The sequence below is a fragment of the Acomys russatus genome, chromosome 31, assembly GCF_903995435.1.
Source record: "Acomys russatus chromosome 31, mAcoRus1.1, whole genome shotgun sequence".
In the NCBI taxonomy this organism is placed as follows: Eukaryota; Metazoa; Chordata; class Mammalia; order Rodentia; family Muridae; genus Acomys; species Acomys russatus.
Genome location: NC_067167.1, coordinates 17,549,631 through 17,568,035, shown reverse-complemented (window position 1 = coordinate 17,568,035; position 18,405 = coordinate 17,549,631). Strand labels below are relative to the sequence as shown.

The 18,405-nt window shown below is 46.1% G+C and overlaps 1 protein-coding gene across 2 annotated transcripts in view; it reads right to left on the bottom strand.

Annotated features, from left to right (window-relative positions):
* Positions 1–18,405, bottom strand: part of Tmcc3 (transmembrane and coiled-coil domain family 3) — a 152,901-nt gene that overhangs the window by 6,445 nt on the left and 128,051 nt on the right. For both annotated transcript variants that reach the window (XM_051172692.1, XM_051172691.1), the window contains exon 2: positions 2,384–3,300. In XM_051172692.1, coding sequence (XP_051028649.1) covers positions 2,384–3,300 — 917 coding nt within the window. The remainder of the gene's footprint in view (positions 1–2,383; positions 3,301–18,405) is intronic.

Here is an 18,405-nt window from a genome sequence, read left to right as displayed (position 1 = left end):
TGGCTGACTTTGTCAGCTAGGAGGCAGCTGTGCAGCCAGGACAAACCATGACCGGCCACATCTGCAGTGGCTTCTCCCTTTTCTGCCCAATAGTAATTGGAGGTTTGTGGCTGCCCAGCCCACAAGGACAAGAATGACTTTTAAAAATATATATATTGTATTAATTTATTTATAAGAATGACTTTTTATGATTAGCTTCCTGTAGTCAATTCCACTGTCTTACAGTAAACACCTCAGCAAGCTTTTCAGCTCTTAGACTCTTAAGTGCTAATTAAAAAGTTAACTCCAGGGTTGGAGAGATGGTCCAGTGGTTAAGAACACCAGCTGCTCTTCCAGAGGACCTGGGAACAAACCCTAACATCCACATGGTGGCTCACAATTGTCTGTAATTCCAGTTCTAGGGGATCCGATGCCCTCTCCTGGCCTCATGGGTACTGAAAGCACATGGTACATAGACATATATTCAGGCAAAATACTCATACAAGTAAAATAAAAATAAACAAGTCTTTACAAAAAACTTTATCATTAAGCTCACACAAATCATAGATGGCTTATGGGACAGCATTTCCAAAAATCCAAAAGTGAGAGAGAAACAGCTGCTGTCCCATTCCCCCGACAGGGAAGAGGGTTTGCATCTTACTTGAAACCCTGTCCTGAGTGCTTTTTTAAGAAGCTGCAGTGTCTGAGGAGGATGCCTTAGCCTGGAATGACTGGCCCATGCCAATTATAGATATTTATGTAGGTCATCAGATAGGATCTTTAAAAAAAAAAAGTAGGTGAAAAGGCTTAATTCAGATTTAATGGTTATCTTCGGATTTGCCTTCCCGGGTGTCAAATGTCATCTTTGTTCTAAGTAAGCCTTTAAAAGCTCTATGGTAATGCATCTCGTGGCTATATCATGGCGATCACAACCAGAAAGCAGGACACATGAGAGCAGAAGCAGTCCAAAACTCACGCAAGGGAGTACTCGTGATTTGGGATAAGACGTGATTCTAAAACATACTGTGTCTCAAACTATCTGGATGAAGTTGAGGCCAACACAGTCTTGCAAAGGTATGCCTTGGAAAACAGTTCTTGCGCTATGAGCACACTGAAGTCAAAGATGCGTATGTCAAGTTAAGTGATAGTTGCAGGGCTGGTGACGCATCTCAGCAGTGCAACATATGCATGCATGCATATGCATGTAGCCCTGGGATGCAGCCCATGCTTGGATGCATGTAGCCCTGGGTTCAAATCATGACATCACAAAGAAGTTTCACAAAAGTAAGGAGCCACATTCTAGATTATGACATAAAATTATACAGCAAGTGTAAAGCAATGTGTAAGTTAAAGTGACAACTTAAACATTATAGTGTGTAATAGACGTCTACAATCTATTTTACAGTCTTACAAGTTAACCATTTGACTGAGGTACTTTGGGAGGATCCTTTTATGAGCAAGATGGGGCAAATAATCTCATATTTGGTCACTTGCACTCTTTTATTAAAAAGCTGTAAACATGCCGGGCATGGTGGCGCATGCCTATGATCCCAGTACTCAGGGAGGCAGAGGCAGGTGGATTGCTTTGAGTTTGAGGCCAGCCTGGTCTACAAAGTGAGTCCTGGACAGCCAGGGCTACACAGAGAAGCCCTTTCTTGAAAAACCAAAAAAAGAAAAAGTAAAAGAAAGAGAAAAGCTGTAAAAATATAAATGCCAGCCTAAAAAACATGCATTTTTTTTATATCTGTGCATTTGTGTGTGTAGAGGGCAGAGGTTGATGCCAGGTGTTTTGGGTCTCTCACTGAACCTGGCTAGGATGGCTGGGCAGCAGGTTCCAGGGATCTGCCTGTCTCTACAGCCCAAGTTCTGGGGTTACAGACATGTACTGTCATGCCCAGCTATTGCTAGTATCTGGACTTAAGTCTTCTTTCTTGCATGGCAAGTCCATGTAGGGTTAAAAAAAAAGTTTATTGAACAAAATATGTACATTTCAAACTGACACAATGCATAAAAATCAACCTCATTGTCTCATTGTCCAGTGAATTAGGTTCACTTGACTGGTATCATGGTGGGAAACAGGCCTCTACATTAATGTAATAAGACCATCCCAGATGTCTGCTGGATCAATGTCTTAATATGCATGTGAGTCACAGCTTGGATAATGACATTTTAAGAGACCTATGCATATAATGTCTTCCTCTAATTGTCAGCTATAAACCAGAAATTATGGAACTTAGTATTATGAAGGATGGAAGGGACTATCAATCTTTAAATGCCTCTGCATCCATATCAGTATTCACTGCAAACACATTCATTAGCGCGTCACTTTTTTAAGCAGACAGCGTCTCTGGTTGCTAACTCGTGCTTCTAAAGGAATCCCAGCAGGATTCCCCGGTGGGTATACCTGTATCGCTCCTCTTGCAGAGTCTGAGAGATGAAGCCGTATTCTCTCTTAAACTGCGCCTTCAGTGCTTCAATGTCCTCTGCCAGCTGGGTCTGCGTGTCCTTGATCTCCCTGAGTCCCTCTAGGATCAGAGTGAGCTTCCCCTGGCTGTCCAGTGTGCTGGCCCCACCAGCCCCGAAGGACTGGTTCCCATTGCTGTCAGCCGAGCCCGATGTGCCGCTGGAACACTCGTCATCGCTGCCGTACTTGGGTTTGTTCACGATGGTAGCGCTGCCCCCGTACGCCCTGGGGCTGGCCTCTGGCCTGAACTCTTCTAGGGAATTTTTCAGGTGAGCGATGTTGTCCGCGCTGCCAAACTTATTCCGGATCAAGTTGGCAAACTCCCTTGACTTATTGAAGACAAACACAGGGGGTGTGAGGGATACCCCTGGCATGCTCGATTTACTGCTCTCCAGGCAGTGGGGAGCAGTCCGAGATTTCACGTGGGCGTCCTTCAGAGAGTGGTGTATTTCCTTCAGGCTGTCTTTAGAGATGTCCTTTGAGCTTCTAGAGGCTCCATTCTGTTCAATCTCCCTGAGTTTCCTGTGATACTGTTCCAGCTTCTTCTGCAGCTGGGCGATGGAGTGGGCTGACTTCTGGTTCTTCTTCTCGAACACCTGCTTGATGCGTCCAGCCTGCTGCTTGTCCGCACTGCTGACCAGTTTCAGGTACTCAGCGACATTCCCGTCGCGGGATGTCTGCTCGATTTTTATCTGCTCGGTCACCTTTAAGATTTTTTGTTTCAGGCTGTCTGCGTTGAGTTTGACCTTGTGAAAGTCCAGGATGCCATCTGGGACATCGAAGTTGAGGTTGGTGTCTGACCCCCCTCGGCGTATGCTCAGGGGTAGGCTGAGGGTATTCATGTCATGTCGTGTTACCTGAAAGAGGATGAGAAACAAGGTGACCACCTGGAGGACACGAGACACTCAGCGTGACAGAACCATCCATGCAAACGTGGCACACGTGGCAAGTCCTAGATTTTCCAACTACTTGTGTCACAGGGTGAACACTCGACCGCCATCCTCCAAAGCTGAAGAAGGTAGGACAGCCCAACTTCTTCCTATACCTGTGTGCGCTAACTTAGACATGACATCACCTCTCCAGTGTCTCCAATTTACCGTCTGTGGGTGGTAACGGTGCCAGGGTAGCAAATGCAGAATGGAACGAGGAGCCCAGTTGGTTCTGGTTCCGGGTTCTGGTTTTCCATGTGATGTGGGAAGTTTGCCGCTCAGCCCTCACCGTGTACCCCGTTATGAGCAACACCTCTAATTCAGAACTCAGTCACTTAAGATCAGGAAAGAGAAAGAAGTGGGCGGGGGGCGAGCGGGGAGCTTTTACAGATACATCCATCAAGAAAAATTATATTTCTGATAGAACCACTAAGCAGATGCGACAGAACTGTATGGTATAGTATGGTATGGTAATTGATAATGGAATAGTACAATGGTTATCTCTATATGAAAACAAATAACTCCGAACTACAACCATGGTGATTAAAATTAGTGAACAGACGACGATAAGCCAGTGGTTCTCAACCTTCCTAATGCTGTGACCCTGTGGTCCTCAGGTTGCGGCGACCCCCCCCCCCATAGAGTTACTTTGTTGCTACTTCAATAATTGTCGTGTTTGCTACTGATATGAATCGTAGTGTAAATATACCCTGCTACCCAGAGGGGTCGCGACCCACAGGTTGAGAACCACGGTGACACTGCAACGGCAGCCTGACTGTGTTTTCACACTCACAGGTCATCCAGACAGAGAACTATACAGTAGCACTGGGCATCCCTGTTGGGGTTGGAAGTTTGTGCTCTAAAAGGGAAGGGCAAAGCCAGACTGCACTAAGATTGCTGATGTGCTTGCTGTGCGCAGAAATTATCTTTTTGATCCTTATTACCGAGCTACGCAGGAGATGAGCTGAAGCCACACACGCGTAGGAACTGAGTGCCTCGGAGCCAGGGTTTGACTTCAAGCCGCCTCTCACCTTATTCCACCAATACTGTCCCCGGAGGATGAAAAAACGAGCCATTGTAAAGTCTGAGCACAATCTCTGCTTACAGTATCTAAACTGGAACCTGTCGGTTGCTGAGTTATCATGGCCTTGATAAGAGTAAATGCCTTGGCGTTACCCAACAGGAGATGAGGTCATTTCTGGCAGAAGTTGCCCTTTTCTCTCATTGTAAAGGACCAGGGAGCTAGCAGCAAAAGGTTAGTTAGCAAGGGATTAAAACAGACAGACCTTGCAGTGTTTGAGTAACCCAGACTCAGTACCGGTCACTTTCAACATGACTATGAAGTCTCTGCCACTGTCCTAAATCCTGCCCAGTGCCTGACTGGGAAGAAGCAAGCCCGACAGTAGGCAAAGGGGAAGCCTCCTGCGGTCTCTCTTGGCCCCTCTTCCTACACACAGCTGCCACGAAACAGACTCTTTCCTGTTGCTTTGTCTGGTGGACGACATCGTGGAGGATTATGAACAACCATGCAAGTCAGGCTGGAAGGAAACAAACACCAGATCGCCATGAGACTGGACATAAGGTCTGGAAAGGAGGATAGAGCAACTGTGACCTTGGTTGGTTGGGGAGGAGGGGTATCAGGTCCATGGTGATCTTTGGGTACGGGAGGGTGGTTCCAGAGAGCTCATGGCAGCTATGTAGCCTTGGCTCATTACTAAACTAGAACAGCAACGGGCTCAAATGACAGTAACTCTGAGTATCACCGTGTGACAACATACACAAATACAGACCAGGACTTTCAGCCTTTAGACGAAGTATAACATACACTCATGAAAGATTACAGTACGTACGTAAGTGTAAAACATGATGAACAATTGACAATTTGAGCATGTTGTGTGACTGCACTGAGTTTAAAGCAGGGCAGAAGCACTCCCAGGCCCTTCCAATCAACAGCTACATTACTCTTCCCTCCCAGGGATCCAAGCAGTGTCCATTAGTTTGGTCTATTTACACATCATTCTTGTCATTCCCCCCCCCCAATCCTGTTGATGATCCCATAATCATTTGTTCCAGCTTTCTTGAAATTCAAAAGAGATAAAATTAAGTTATATATTATAAATATATACTTTTATATAACTATCTAAATATAAGATGTAAACATAAAAATTTATACATGCACGCACATACACACACACACATGTATTAGAATTCTCCTACTATGTCTGAAGAAAAAGGTTTCATGGTTTACCTGGCAAAACTCATCAGCAGGTCACCACTTGCCCACCTTTCTTCAGTTCTCCACACTCCTGGGCTGGTCAGCCACCCAGCAGTCCCAGTGCAGTCAGCCTGGTTCCCCCTTAAAGACTATGGGTCCGGGGCAGCCTTATATACAGACACGTGTTTACTCCCAGGAGGCCAACTGACTTTTGCCTTACTTTAAGTTGTAACAATGCTTGGCATGTCCTCAAGACTCTGGGTTGGGGAAAGAAACAGCGCTTGAAGCTCAGCTCAGTCGGTCCCTCTGCTTGTCTGCGAGTCTCAGTTGAAGATGACTGAAGAGTGACAGAACTGTCTGGAGGTGCACATTTTAGTCTTCTCTATGAAGCCTGACCACTGCACAGGTAAGATGGCCAGGTATACATTGCTCAATGCCCACAGGTTCCCTGGGTATCAACCATGAGGAAGAAAGCTGAGCCCTGCCTGCTTTGTTTATGCTGGAATTAGTACCCGCCCCTGGGTGGTGCAACCAGTTTTCAGAATTAGCCTGTGGGAGGAGGTCAGAGGTTCCCAGATCACCTGTGCTTAGCATGCAAATGGACTTGTGCATGAGGGAATGTGGGCTTGTTCCAGCACTGAGATTAACTAGCTACATGTTTTGGGGTAAACTGAGTCACATCTGTGCGATCCTATCACCTGATCTATTGAGCAGGGAAACCAGAGGGGGTGTTGTATAATTTGGGGAATAAAGCACAGGACAAACTGTGAAGTTGGTAATGGCACAGTCCAGGCTGAGGGCTCCGGAGGCAGACTTTGCTCTGTTCTATGCTGTCAACTGTCCTCATAGACTCTACAGCCTCCAAAACCAACTTATCCTTTCCTTGCCTCAGTTTTCTCCTCTGCAAACAGACATAAGGATTCTTTAAAGAACGGCTGGGGAAATGACTTAGTGGATAAGAGTGGTTGCTGTTCAAGCGTGAGGACGTGAGTTCAAATCCCTAGCACCCACATAAAAGGCAGGGTATGGGCTGTGCACACACCTATAAGCCCAGTGCCATGGCGAGTGTGCAAACAAGATGACCACTGGGGTTTATTGGTTTCTAGCCCAGCTTTGGGGTTAGTGAAAGACACTGTCTCGAGGGAATAATATGACAAACAAATGAGCAGGACACACCTCTGGTGTACACACACACACACACACACACACACACACACACACACACACACACACACACGATATTCTCCACCATGAACAGTAAATGGATAACAAAGAGTTAAAGAACCCTGGCACACAAAATGGCTTCAATCAGCGTTTCCTGCCATCTTCCTAGTTTCATTTAAAAAATATATTTATGTAAAATGTGAAAGAAAAACAAGCACCATTGTACTAACAATGGCTATTTTTGCAACATGGGGTTATAAGGGTTCATTTTTTAATTAAGCTTCTGTATTATCCCATTTTAAAAAAATGTAGCATTGTTTTGGCAAGAAGGGTGGTTGTTTTTTGTTTTTTGTTTTTTTTTAAATGATGGTCCTTCCAGTCCTCCCACACAACCTGGCTATTATTACTTGGATGAAAGGCAGACCCCCAGCATCCTAGTGAAATGCCATTCCTAATTGTGTTTTCTTCCGGCAGCAGAGACATTTCCCCTGTCACCTCAGTGTTCTAGAACAAAGGCTGAGGAAAAGGCTCAGCCCTGGACAGACGTCAAAACCTGACCCTCAGTCATCTCTGCGGAGATCCAGGACTCCTGCGCAGCGTCCCAAGGAAACTCACATCCACCCTGGCCCCTGCCACAATGTGGTCCTTACCGGTGAGCTCAGAGCACACCACTTAGACTTGCTGGGAGACATTTACCCCTCTGGTCCCTACAGGAAGACAGCAAGATGTACGAGGACACTCTGAAAACCCAGGCAACAAAACCAGGAGGAGGAGGGGAGGTTCCTGTGTACCCTCGATGGTTGTGAACCAGTGCTGACGGGGTAGAAGCGTAAGAGGAAGGCCACGGTGCTTCTGCTATCATGGATGCGATCGCAGCAGCGCTGGCCTCACACGAGTACATTTTCTTACTTGAGAGTGGGTTGTTAGACGTAAGGACGCCCCACACTCTCGGCCCCTTCTGCATGCGACAAGGTTCCCTTTCTTCTCTTCTGCCATGTTGTGGTGCAACTGGTGGTGGTGGGGGAATCCCAGTAGGACGCTGGTGCTATTTGGAAGCTTCATTCTCCCCCTCCCCACCCCCACCCTCACTATCGTGCACTAAATACATCTCTTTGTAAGTTAGTCAGCAGCCTGTTGCAATGACAGACAACGGGCTAAGACATCCCTAGGAGACGTGGGCTGAGGCTCAGAACCTGCAGAGATCCAGAGATCAGAATAACAAGACAGCTAGCAACCACCTGCTCAGTCCCAAGGCCAGGTGCAGCAGCCCTTTCTCACACATTTCAGACACTCCAGGAAAGGGGCGTGTCCTTCCAACAGGCAGCAACTTCCTGTTGGCTACAATACCGCAACTATTACGAAGGGTGTTTCCCGGCAGCTAAAGGTTCGGATTCACGTGCAAGCCACAAGTTTGGGCGGGGAAGGGAGGTTGTGTGGCCAGGCATCTCATCACTCCTACTGTTTTTGCTCTGCATCTCAGGTCTAGGGTCAAGGCTATTCCTACAGTGTGCCAGTCAGGATGTGCAAGGCTTTTGCTATGGTGACAGTGCCCAAATCTCAATGGCTCCCCGCTCCCTCCCCATGTCTTTCTCTTTTTAACGGTCTGTTTCTTGCAGCTCAAGTCGGCTGTAAGACCCAGGCAGTGCCGGAGCCCACACCGTGTGGAATGCAGTTGAGTTGTACACTAGTTCCTTAAGCTTTTCCCAGAGAGACACACAGGTGATCTGCTCCACCAACCACGCACCTCTGTGACTCCTGGGGACAGGGAAGCATTATCCTATTTCGAGCTAAAGGACATGGTCACCTTAATGACACATGCGGGAGCATGTGAAACACTCTCACAGGTAGATTCTTCTGGTGGTGATAATTTTGCACACGAGGGACGAGACACAGAGAGGCGAGGTAAGTAGCAGGATATATGGCTGAGAAACGGAAGAGCCCGGATGGAAGCCCAAGCCTTGTGCCTCAGGAGCCTTCTTCCCTAACAAGACTGAGGATGTCCGTCTGTGTGAATTAGGCACAACGCTAAAGCTTTTTAAAGCGCCCGTGTATCTTTCACACCAGCCCTCTTTTACGAGATCACTGAGGCTTACAAAGAAAATATATGTCTCCTGGAGCCCAAGGGTAATACACAGTTTAACTGGATCTCAACGCGGATTTATGAAATACTTGAGGCTGACTGTGGGAAAATGTGCTGTGCAGTGCCCTTACCACAACTGCCTGGGCTTATGTGGGCTCTGGGCTTGATTGTGACTCCTGTCAGAAAAATGTCCTTTGTCACCAATGCAGGACTTACAACCTCCACTTAGAGCTCTTCTGGAGGCCTGATGTCACTTTCTGAAGTGTCCCCATCTGACGCTGGATCCAGGTTGTAAAATATGAGCGGCGGAGTAGGCCAGATGATTTTACAAGAACAAAAAAGTTTATTGCTTTTATGGCAACAATACCCCAAACATTTACCGTCACCGAGAGAAGAGAGTGAGACAGAAGAATATGGGGGGAAAAAGGAAAGGAAAGGAATGGAGGCGGGGGGAAAGAGAAGAGGATTTGGGAATGTGTGCATGGCCAGCAGTGAGGGCCTGGGCTCTAGGAATGGTGCCAGTGCAGGCCTAAAGAGAGGTCAAGGTTCCCTTCCGGTGTTGGGGGGGCGGGTAACCCACTGAGGGACAAGAGCTGTGCAGTGTGGGCGGCCTCTGAGTTTTCGCTCCCCATGCACTAGTAAAACATACGGTGTTAGGTCATTTTCCTTCTGGCTTGACACACACTTGAAAACTGCCTAGTGAGGGAATTTAACTTCGATAACCAAACCGCTGTAGTAAGATAAATGTCAGGCATTTGGCTTTATTGCTGATAGGGCCAGGGCACTAAACACCTAACAATCACCACTATCGCCACCACCACCATCACCACCACCACACCCACCCTCATCACCACCACCACCATCACCACACCCACCCCCATCACCACCACCACCACACCCACCCCCATCACTACCACCACCACCACCACACCCATCACCACCATCACCACCACCACACCCACCCCCATCACCACCATCACCACACCCTGGGCCACCATACCACTACCATCACCACCACCACCAACAACAACAACACCAACATCGACAAAACAACTGCAGCCTTGGCAAGCCTCTTGTCACTTGTTTCTAGAGACATATGGCTGCATTCACACAGACACCTGCTCAGAAGAACTGATAGTTTCATTCTCTGGAAAAAGGCTGATCCCTCCCCACAAGCCCCAAACTAATAGTCTCGAGGATCCACCTGCAAAGACATTTTATTAGGGAAGTACCTCTATCCCAGGCTTGTTTACAATTGTCTAGACAAGAACACTTCTTCTGATTGTCCCTGTCTGATGACAGAAGTAAGGCTACTGTGCGTGGTACCATACCCGCACCAACACAGTCACTAAAACATTTTCTGCCTGCACCCTGCTCACTCCCTTAGATCACCGGAAGAGGACCCTCTAGAGTGTCAGAAGTTGTACTTCCCTGCTGCCTGGAAGGAAGAACTGCCACTCTGGAGGGGACACGGACACACACACACACACACACACACACACACACACAAACACACACACAGCCTGTCCTTTCTCCATCGACTCCACAAATGAGTACTGTGGAGGAGATGAGTGAGGCAGTGTTTAAGGCTCTCAAAGGCAAATTCTTCAAGCATCCTCAAGCACTTACAAACACTTGATACTGTAATTATAAATAATTATCTTCTCATTAAGCCTCTACCAGCCAGCATTGCTAATCTACTTCGAATTGCATGCAATGGAAGATACAGGTTCCTTCAAAACGGCTCATATAGCTCCCACTTGGAGTTCACGCAAACTAATCGCTGATGAAATTCATCTGACACTGGGAATGATCTGTGCTGCCCTCAGGCCTTCAGCACCGAGGAGCTCAAAATCTGTGCAGGGTCTTCACGCCATCCCACGGCGCAGCCTTCCACTGTGTGAGACCTGGAGCATGTCTATGTACAACCTCCGGAAAAAAGCTGGAGTGGGTAGGGCACGAGCCTATTTAAACCCCACAGCTCCGTCGTGGCTGTCACTAGCTCTACTGTACAGATCTAAACATGGGAGGCACCCGACCATTGTGATACAGCCCAAAGACACAGAGCAGAGATCTTTACCAATGGCCAGGTTTTAACTTCCATCTCATTGCATGTATCTGACGAGAGCCCAGCCCCGAATACTCCATGCATTTTCCCATGTCTGTATTGGCTCTCTCACCTAGCACAGCCTCCCAAGCCTCCATCCCGACTCACCGAGCCACCTTTCAAGGCCCAAGTCTAAGCCGGACTCTTCGAGAGGCCTCACCCACACTCGTGACCAGCTTTGTGCTACACCCCAAATTGGCGAGTGCCTCCTTCACAGTGTTTACTCTGCTGTGTACGGTGGGTATTTGTGTAACATTTGCTCCCTCAACATTTGGAAGCCCTCCCTGGAGAAGGATCATCTAATAAGCCACCTGTCTCCCGACACTGTTTCCTCAATAGAACCTCTGTGTTTGTTGAATGAATCAGTGGCTGACAAACAGCCAACTGGGGCAGCCAGTTGGTTCCCTTGTTTACACTTGCTCAGCTGTCTGCAGTGAAATCAAGAAGAACCTGTGGCTCGGGGGTGTGACGTGGCTAGGATGGCAGCATGGCTTTCAAGTCAGACATGCTCAGACATCAAGGAAACCAGCAACTCTCTGCCTCTCTCTCTCTCTCTCTGATAGCTCTCCTTTGTTCCAGGCAGCATATATAGGTGGTCAGCTACCACCAGTCCCTATATTTTTTAAATATATTTTTTAAGATTTAATTTTAATTCTGTGAAAGTATATGTGCCCATGAGTAGATAAGAACGCAAGAGCCTAAGGAAGTCAGGGGCGTCGGATTCCCCGGAAGGGGAGTTATAGGCAATTGTGAGATGCCTGATGTGGGTGCTAAGAATCTAACTCAGTACGTGCTCTCCATCTCGGCGCCATCTCTCTAGTCCCTTAAATGCTATTAAGAGCCACAATGCACAAAATATGCAGGCAGGACCCGCCCTTCATAAGTGGCATTTCCCAGAAGGTATTATTATAATTAATGCTGAGAACTCAGGTGCCTGCTATATCGAACACATCTATATGCTCTGACTCAATCTACTCTTTGTGATAATTAGAAAACTTTAAACTTATCTATTGAACCAGTAAGACTGTCAAATATGGTGGCAACATGGAGGGACCCAGAGATGACAGTATTATGTGAAATAAGCTAGGCATGGAAAGACAGGTGAGTTTGCTTATATATGGAATTCTTAAAAATCTGAGTTCATAGAACTAGACAATCTAGGCCAGGAGAAGAGGGAATGGGGAGAGATTGCTCACATGTACAGTGTTACAGGCAGATGGCGGGGGGGGGGGGCAGTTATAGCATTCTATTACCCCGAGAGTGATAACAGCCAACAGCACAGACTCCTACAGTGTAGGTAACTAGGGGCGAGATTTTTGAATGTAATCACACAGAAATGATAAAATGTTTCAGATGAATAACCCAAGCATTTTGAGTTACCATTACATAGAATATATGCTGTATCCCCCAAAAGATGTACAACGGAAAACACTGCATGGATAGTTTCTTGTTTCTTACTCAGCATAATTCAGTTGGATATGACCTAAAAAAAAAAAAAAAAATACAGGCATCGTAGGGGTAAGGGTGAAGAAGTTCAGTGCTGAGTACTTGCCCGCCATGTATGAGGCTAGAAGACCAAAGACCAAGACAACTCATCACTGTTTGTTTGTTTGTTTAGTGTGCGCACATGCCAGAGTGCTGTGGAGGGTAGAGGGCAACTCGTGGCAAATCCCTTCTTTCTTCCAAAGGATTGAACTCAGGTCATCAGGGTTGGTGTCAAGTGCTTTTACCATCTTGCCAAAATCTCTACCCCTTAGATTATCAGATTACTTATGTCCATCTGTTCGTCCATCCATCCATCCGTCCATCCATCCATCCATGTATCTCTGACAGCCTTTCGCATCCTAAATCTAAGACGGCAGCAGCATGTTTGAATGAGAAAGGCAGAGCTAGCGAATGGCAGAGAAAGGATGGGATCTCAGAGCGTCCAAAATTATTACTATACAGAATGCTTTACATAAGATGGACCTTGGTGCCACGAGGCAATTACTGGAGCCGTTTTCAATCTGATATTAACAAGGGATACTAGCTTAAATCCCAAGATATCTTGCATAATGAAAAAACAGGCAACTTCTGCATTTCAGCCACTGCTAATGACTCTTGAGGGCAGACATGAACTCCCTTCGCTGGCTGAGTTCAATACGAACTTCCACAGCCATCAGTGGCAGAAGAGCACAGGCTTCCCGCTCGCACTGTCTGCTGCAGACTAAAGACACCAGAGGGAGGGGAGTGCCATAGGAAAACCTTACAATCCAAGAGAAATGGATCCGCAAAGAAATAAAAGCACTGTGAACTGTGGTTTTTAAGGATAAACACCTTGTCATGATCCATCTTAAAATCAAGGTCTATATTTGGGTTGACTGTATTTCCAAAACAGAGGGAACAACGTGCCAGGGCTAACTCAGCACAAGCAATGCCAGGCAGCTCAGATTTCATGGGATTCAATAGCCATGTGTCCCTAAGGAGAGGTCAATGACCAGGTAGTGGCCTGAGTGAGAGCCTTGGGCATAATTGCTTAGCCAAACCAGCTTGATTCAAGCTGCACTTCGGCCACGTTGAGTTCCTTTGTATATGTTATTTCCCTCTATGCCTTAATCTCCTGCAAGTAAAATGAGGACAGCCCTATCTATTCCACAGGGTATCTGGGAGGTCGTTGTGAGCCAGTGTTTGTGAATGCTTAAACTTGCCTTGCACAGACTTAGGGCTGAAAATATTGTTTACCACTTACTAAGGCCAATACATCCTAGGAAGGGAGGGACTTTTTGTTGTTGTTGTTGTTGTTCTTAAAGTCCAAAGTCAAGAGTGACAATAAGGCCACCACTGCCATTGATGCCAACAAGTGTGCGCTTGCAAACACAAATATACATGCACACAAACATACAAGTAGGAAACTTGCCACTATTGGCTTGGGGTAAGGTAGATGAGTAATGTGCTATGATGTGACTTCTGCTTTTTTCATGTAAAAATATAACAATTTAATGACCAACTGATGGTTTTAATTCTGCTTGAAAGTGCTTTATAATTGGGGAAAGATAAGCTTTTGTTTGTTTGTTTGTTTTGTTGTTGTTGTTCTGTTTGCTAACTTTACCTAAAGAGGCTCTAACAGTCTGAAGGATATTCTGCGGTTATTCCCTGGCCAGTGGGTCAACAAAGGGTTGAATTTATCCTTCCTCTAAGTCCACCAATGACTTCCACTTCAGAACCCTTCCTATGAAGCTCTCTGTGACTTACTGCTGCCTTGGCAGGAAGGTTTAAGGCGAAGGATTTGTTTTCACAGGCAGAGATGACAGAAACAGACTTTACCTTAAGACTTCCCACCCTAAGAATAATCTTGTGGGTTTTTTGTTTTTTGTTTTTTAAGTGGGGCTTGGAAAAGACCACATTCAAGACAATACCTTGAAACTAAAAATGTTGTAAAAACACAGGAATTGGTTAAAGGCCCTTTCTCCTCTCCTGCTTCTCCCCCCACCCCTCCCCCATCCCCTCCTGCTCCTCCCTCCACCCCACCCTGCTCCAGTAGTATCTGCTTTTAATTAAAGAGTTCCTCAGACTTAGACAGTTACACTTTATTTAGCTGACACTGCCCAGGGAGGTGAGCCAGGAAGGCTCTAGATACCTGAAATTCTTGCCAAGTGGGAGTCACCATTTTTAGGTTTTGTGGGTATTGTGTTCTTGTTGACTTGGGGCTGGAATGTGTCCCAGAGGCACAGGAGCTGTGCAGCTGGTCCCAAGATGGTGGAACTACTGGGAAGGTGGGGAGAGGAGGCTTAGCTTCTTTGGGTTACAGTTTGTCCCTGCTTCCGGCCCAACTCTTTGCTTCCTCACCAACCAAGAGATAAGGAGCGGCTACCTCAATGCCCAGTGCAGAGTAGCGCCAGCCGCCATTCAGTCCTTCCGCGATGGACCCAACGCCCTTTCAAAGCATGATGGGAACCAAAGCTCTCTTCCCTCAAGCTGCTTTTGCCACTGAGATGAGCAATAGACACGGGGTATGATTTGAATTGTGGCACAAACACAGTTACCTCAGGAAGATACCTGACCTGGGTGGACCAGCGATGTGTGCTACAGTTAATTTCAGGCATTAGGACCCTCCTGTGAGGCAACTGAGGGGCTAAACTCTACAGCCTGTGTATCAGATATTTACATTACAACTAATAACAGTAGCAGAATTACAGTTAGGTAGTAGTAATGAAATAATTTTAAGGTTTGGGGTAAGGAGGTCACCACAGCATGAGGAACTCCATTAAGGGGTCACAGCATTAGGAAGGTTGAGGACCACTGCTGTAGAGGAAACTCCTGCATATAATACTTAAAAAAAAAAAAGTACACACAAAAGATCACACTAGCAGGGGTTACCTTGCAGAAGCTGGGAGACCGAGTCATGAGAAAGGGGAGCTAAGGAGCACCAGACCACCGAAAACACTGATCAGGAGGGCAGTTCCTCCATGAGGGGCACTCAACCTATTATACATTGCCGATATATGTGCGATACTGTAAGTAATATGACAAAAAAGTAAGAAAGGAACAAAACAAGCCAGGCAGTGGTGGCGCACACCTTTAATCCCAGCACTGGGGAGGCAGAGGCAGGTGGATCTCTATGAGTTCAAGGCCAGCCTGGTCTACAGAGTGAGTTCCAGGCCAGCCAGGGCTACACAGAGAAACCCTGCCTTGAGGAGGAGAAAGAGGAGGAGGAGGAAGATAAGGAAGAGGAAGGAAGAAGCAGCAGCGATAGCAATAATCTCAGACCACAAAAACTGTCAGAAAAACCAAAAAACAAAAAAACCAAACCATCATTTTACGGTAAGAACTTTAATTAGCCTGCCAATATGTACTGCATTTTAGTTTCCAGCAGGGTCATGATGCTACCTGATACGTGTGTGTGTGTGTGTGTGTGTGTGTGTGTGTGTGTGTGTGTGTGTGTGTTGCCAGAATATAAAGTGTAAGCGAAAAGTACTGAAAATCAGTCAGGTCTACAGCAAGGCACAAATATCTGGGAGGTAAATAATGGGCATCAGATTTAGACCTAGAAACGCTTAATATCAAATTCCGAAAAACAGCAAACCCTAAATACCACGCTGACACACTGGGCTGATGTCTCGTTTCATTACACAATAGTTACTCAGAGAACCAATGTCTCTTAAAGAGGCTGGATTTAACTAAAAAGTACACAGAGTACAAATAGGACTTATGTACACATGCCACACTGTTTCTATGATAGCTGACAGAATTTATTAAGTTAGCATCCAAACCGGCCCACTAGAATTCAGGATTTCTGTTTGAAAAACGCCCTCGTCTCCCGGTCTGCTCTGTTAGCCAGGCAGTGTGCTACAAGTACAAGCCACAAAGAGGGACAGGATAAGCTCGGCCCTGGGAATGTCTACTGTTAAGAATTACATGTGGGGAGCCGGGCGTGGTGGCGCACGCCTTTAATCCCAGCACTTGGGAGGCGGAGGCAGGTGCATCACTGTGAGTCTGAGGCCAGCCTGGTCTACAAAGTGAGTCCAGGACAGCCATGGCTAACACAGAGAAACCTTGTCTGGGGGGGGGGGGGGAGAAGAAAAAAAAAAAAAAGAAGAAAAAAGAAACAAAGAATTATGCTGTAAGTGTCACAAAGAATGGAACAATGAAGAAGCTGCAAGTTAGCCTGATGATTCAGGGAGGCAGGGAGGCTTCTGGGAAGGAGACACCTGATACAGACCTGGGGGAGGCCTGAAAAGCTACCAAGATGCATGTGGCAGTTTATAACCGTTATCCTAACAACACCCAGGAGGCTGAGCAGGATTGCTGCGGGCTTTTTTTCCCCCAAAAGGGGAAAAAAAAAATCCCCCAAACTGAAAGCAAGAAAATAAAACCAGCTAGGACAGCCTGCCCAGAAGAATAATACATATGCAAAAGCTACTACAAAGTACAATGTTTACAATACTAAAAATTACTTAAGATATTTAAAATTGAGCTGACTAAATGGGCCACTCTATGGGTATAAATAAAAGATGAGACAAAAAAGGTTTGGTTTATTTGCATTTGTATGTTTTGGTTTTGGATTTTTTTGTTTTTGTTTTTGAGACAAGGTCTCTCTATGTAGCCCTGTCTGTCCTGGAACTCACCATGTAAATCAGACTGGCCACAAACTCACAGAGATCCTCCTGCCTCTGCCTTTTGAGTGCTGGGATGCACTAACAAGCCTGGCCAAAGGAGTACACACAGCAAGAACGTCTGAGAGGGGCCAAGGACTGATGAGCAGAGCCTACAGGAGACTCCGAAGACCATGTCACACTTTACAACAATGATCATAGAATATGCTAAGAAACAGAGAAGCTGGAATGTCAAAAACAAAAATCCACATAAAATATAGCATCTTTTAAAAAAAAAATCTTTTTTCTTTCTTTCTTTCTTTTTTTTTTTTTTTTTTGAAACCAGTCACCTATGTTGCCCAGGCTGGCCTTGAACTTGTGGATTTGCTGCATCAGCCTACTGTTTGCTGGGACTACAGGTGCACTACCGTGCTTAGCCTCAGGCAGCCTATGTTCTTAGTTACTGTGCAAAGTTCTAGAGCTGTGACTAGACTGTATTTTAAGGGGTTTGTATTTGGCTTATGTGCTATGTAGTTGGGGAGGAGTGCACATAAACAAATGTACCTGATTTAGTGAATATAACTCTATTTTACTGCATACCAAGACTAAGTAGGTTTATGTCTTGGAGTCAGGGATGATGTAACTAGACCTATTACTAAAACACACACACACACACACACACATTCATATGCATACATATCCACTCACACACACACACACACAGAGTCACATGGCATACACATACATATGCACATATACACACTCACACTCACACACATACACAGACACACACTCACATACACATTCACACACATACACACACGCACATACACATACATATGCACTAACAGACATACATCCCACACACACACACACTCACTCACACACAAAACTAAGGTTAGCTAAGTTCCTATCTAAGAGAATATTATCTATCACTGATAGACAACCAATCATTTTTCTTTAAAAACACACAATTGGTAATTGAGGGCACTTCCTTTTTCTTCTCCCCTGGAGACCTTTATCAGTATTAGACAAACTTCAATCCACCAAGGGGTTGGGCAGATTATAAGGGCACTGCTTTCAGACGGGGGTTAAAGAAGATTCTCTGAAAGGAACAGGTCATTTACTTATGGATTAAAAAAGAAAAATCCCCATGGCACATCTTATCCCACTTTCCCTACACCATCTAACCAGCGTGCTCACCTGTCCCCTCTGTTCAGCTAGGCTAAGACAAATGTTCTGTCTGGAAAGAGTAAAACCCCAGATTAGATTAATAAAGGTGCACACGTACTCTAGGGGAGATGTGATGGCTAGTGTTAGCTGTCAACTTGGGAGGATCCGGAACCCACCTGGGAGACAGGCCTCAAGCACACCCGGAGAGAGCAGGCTGGTCTCG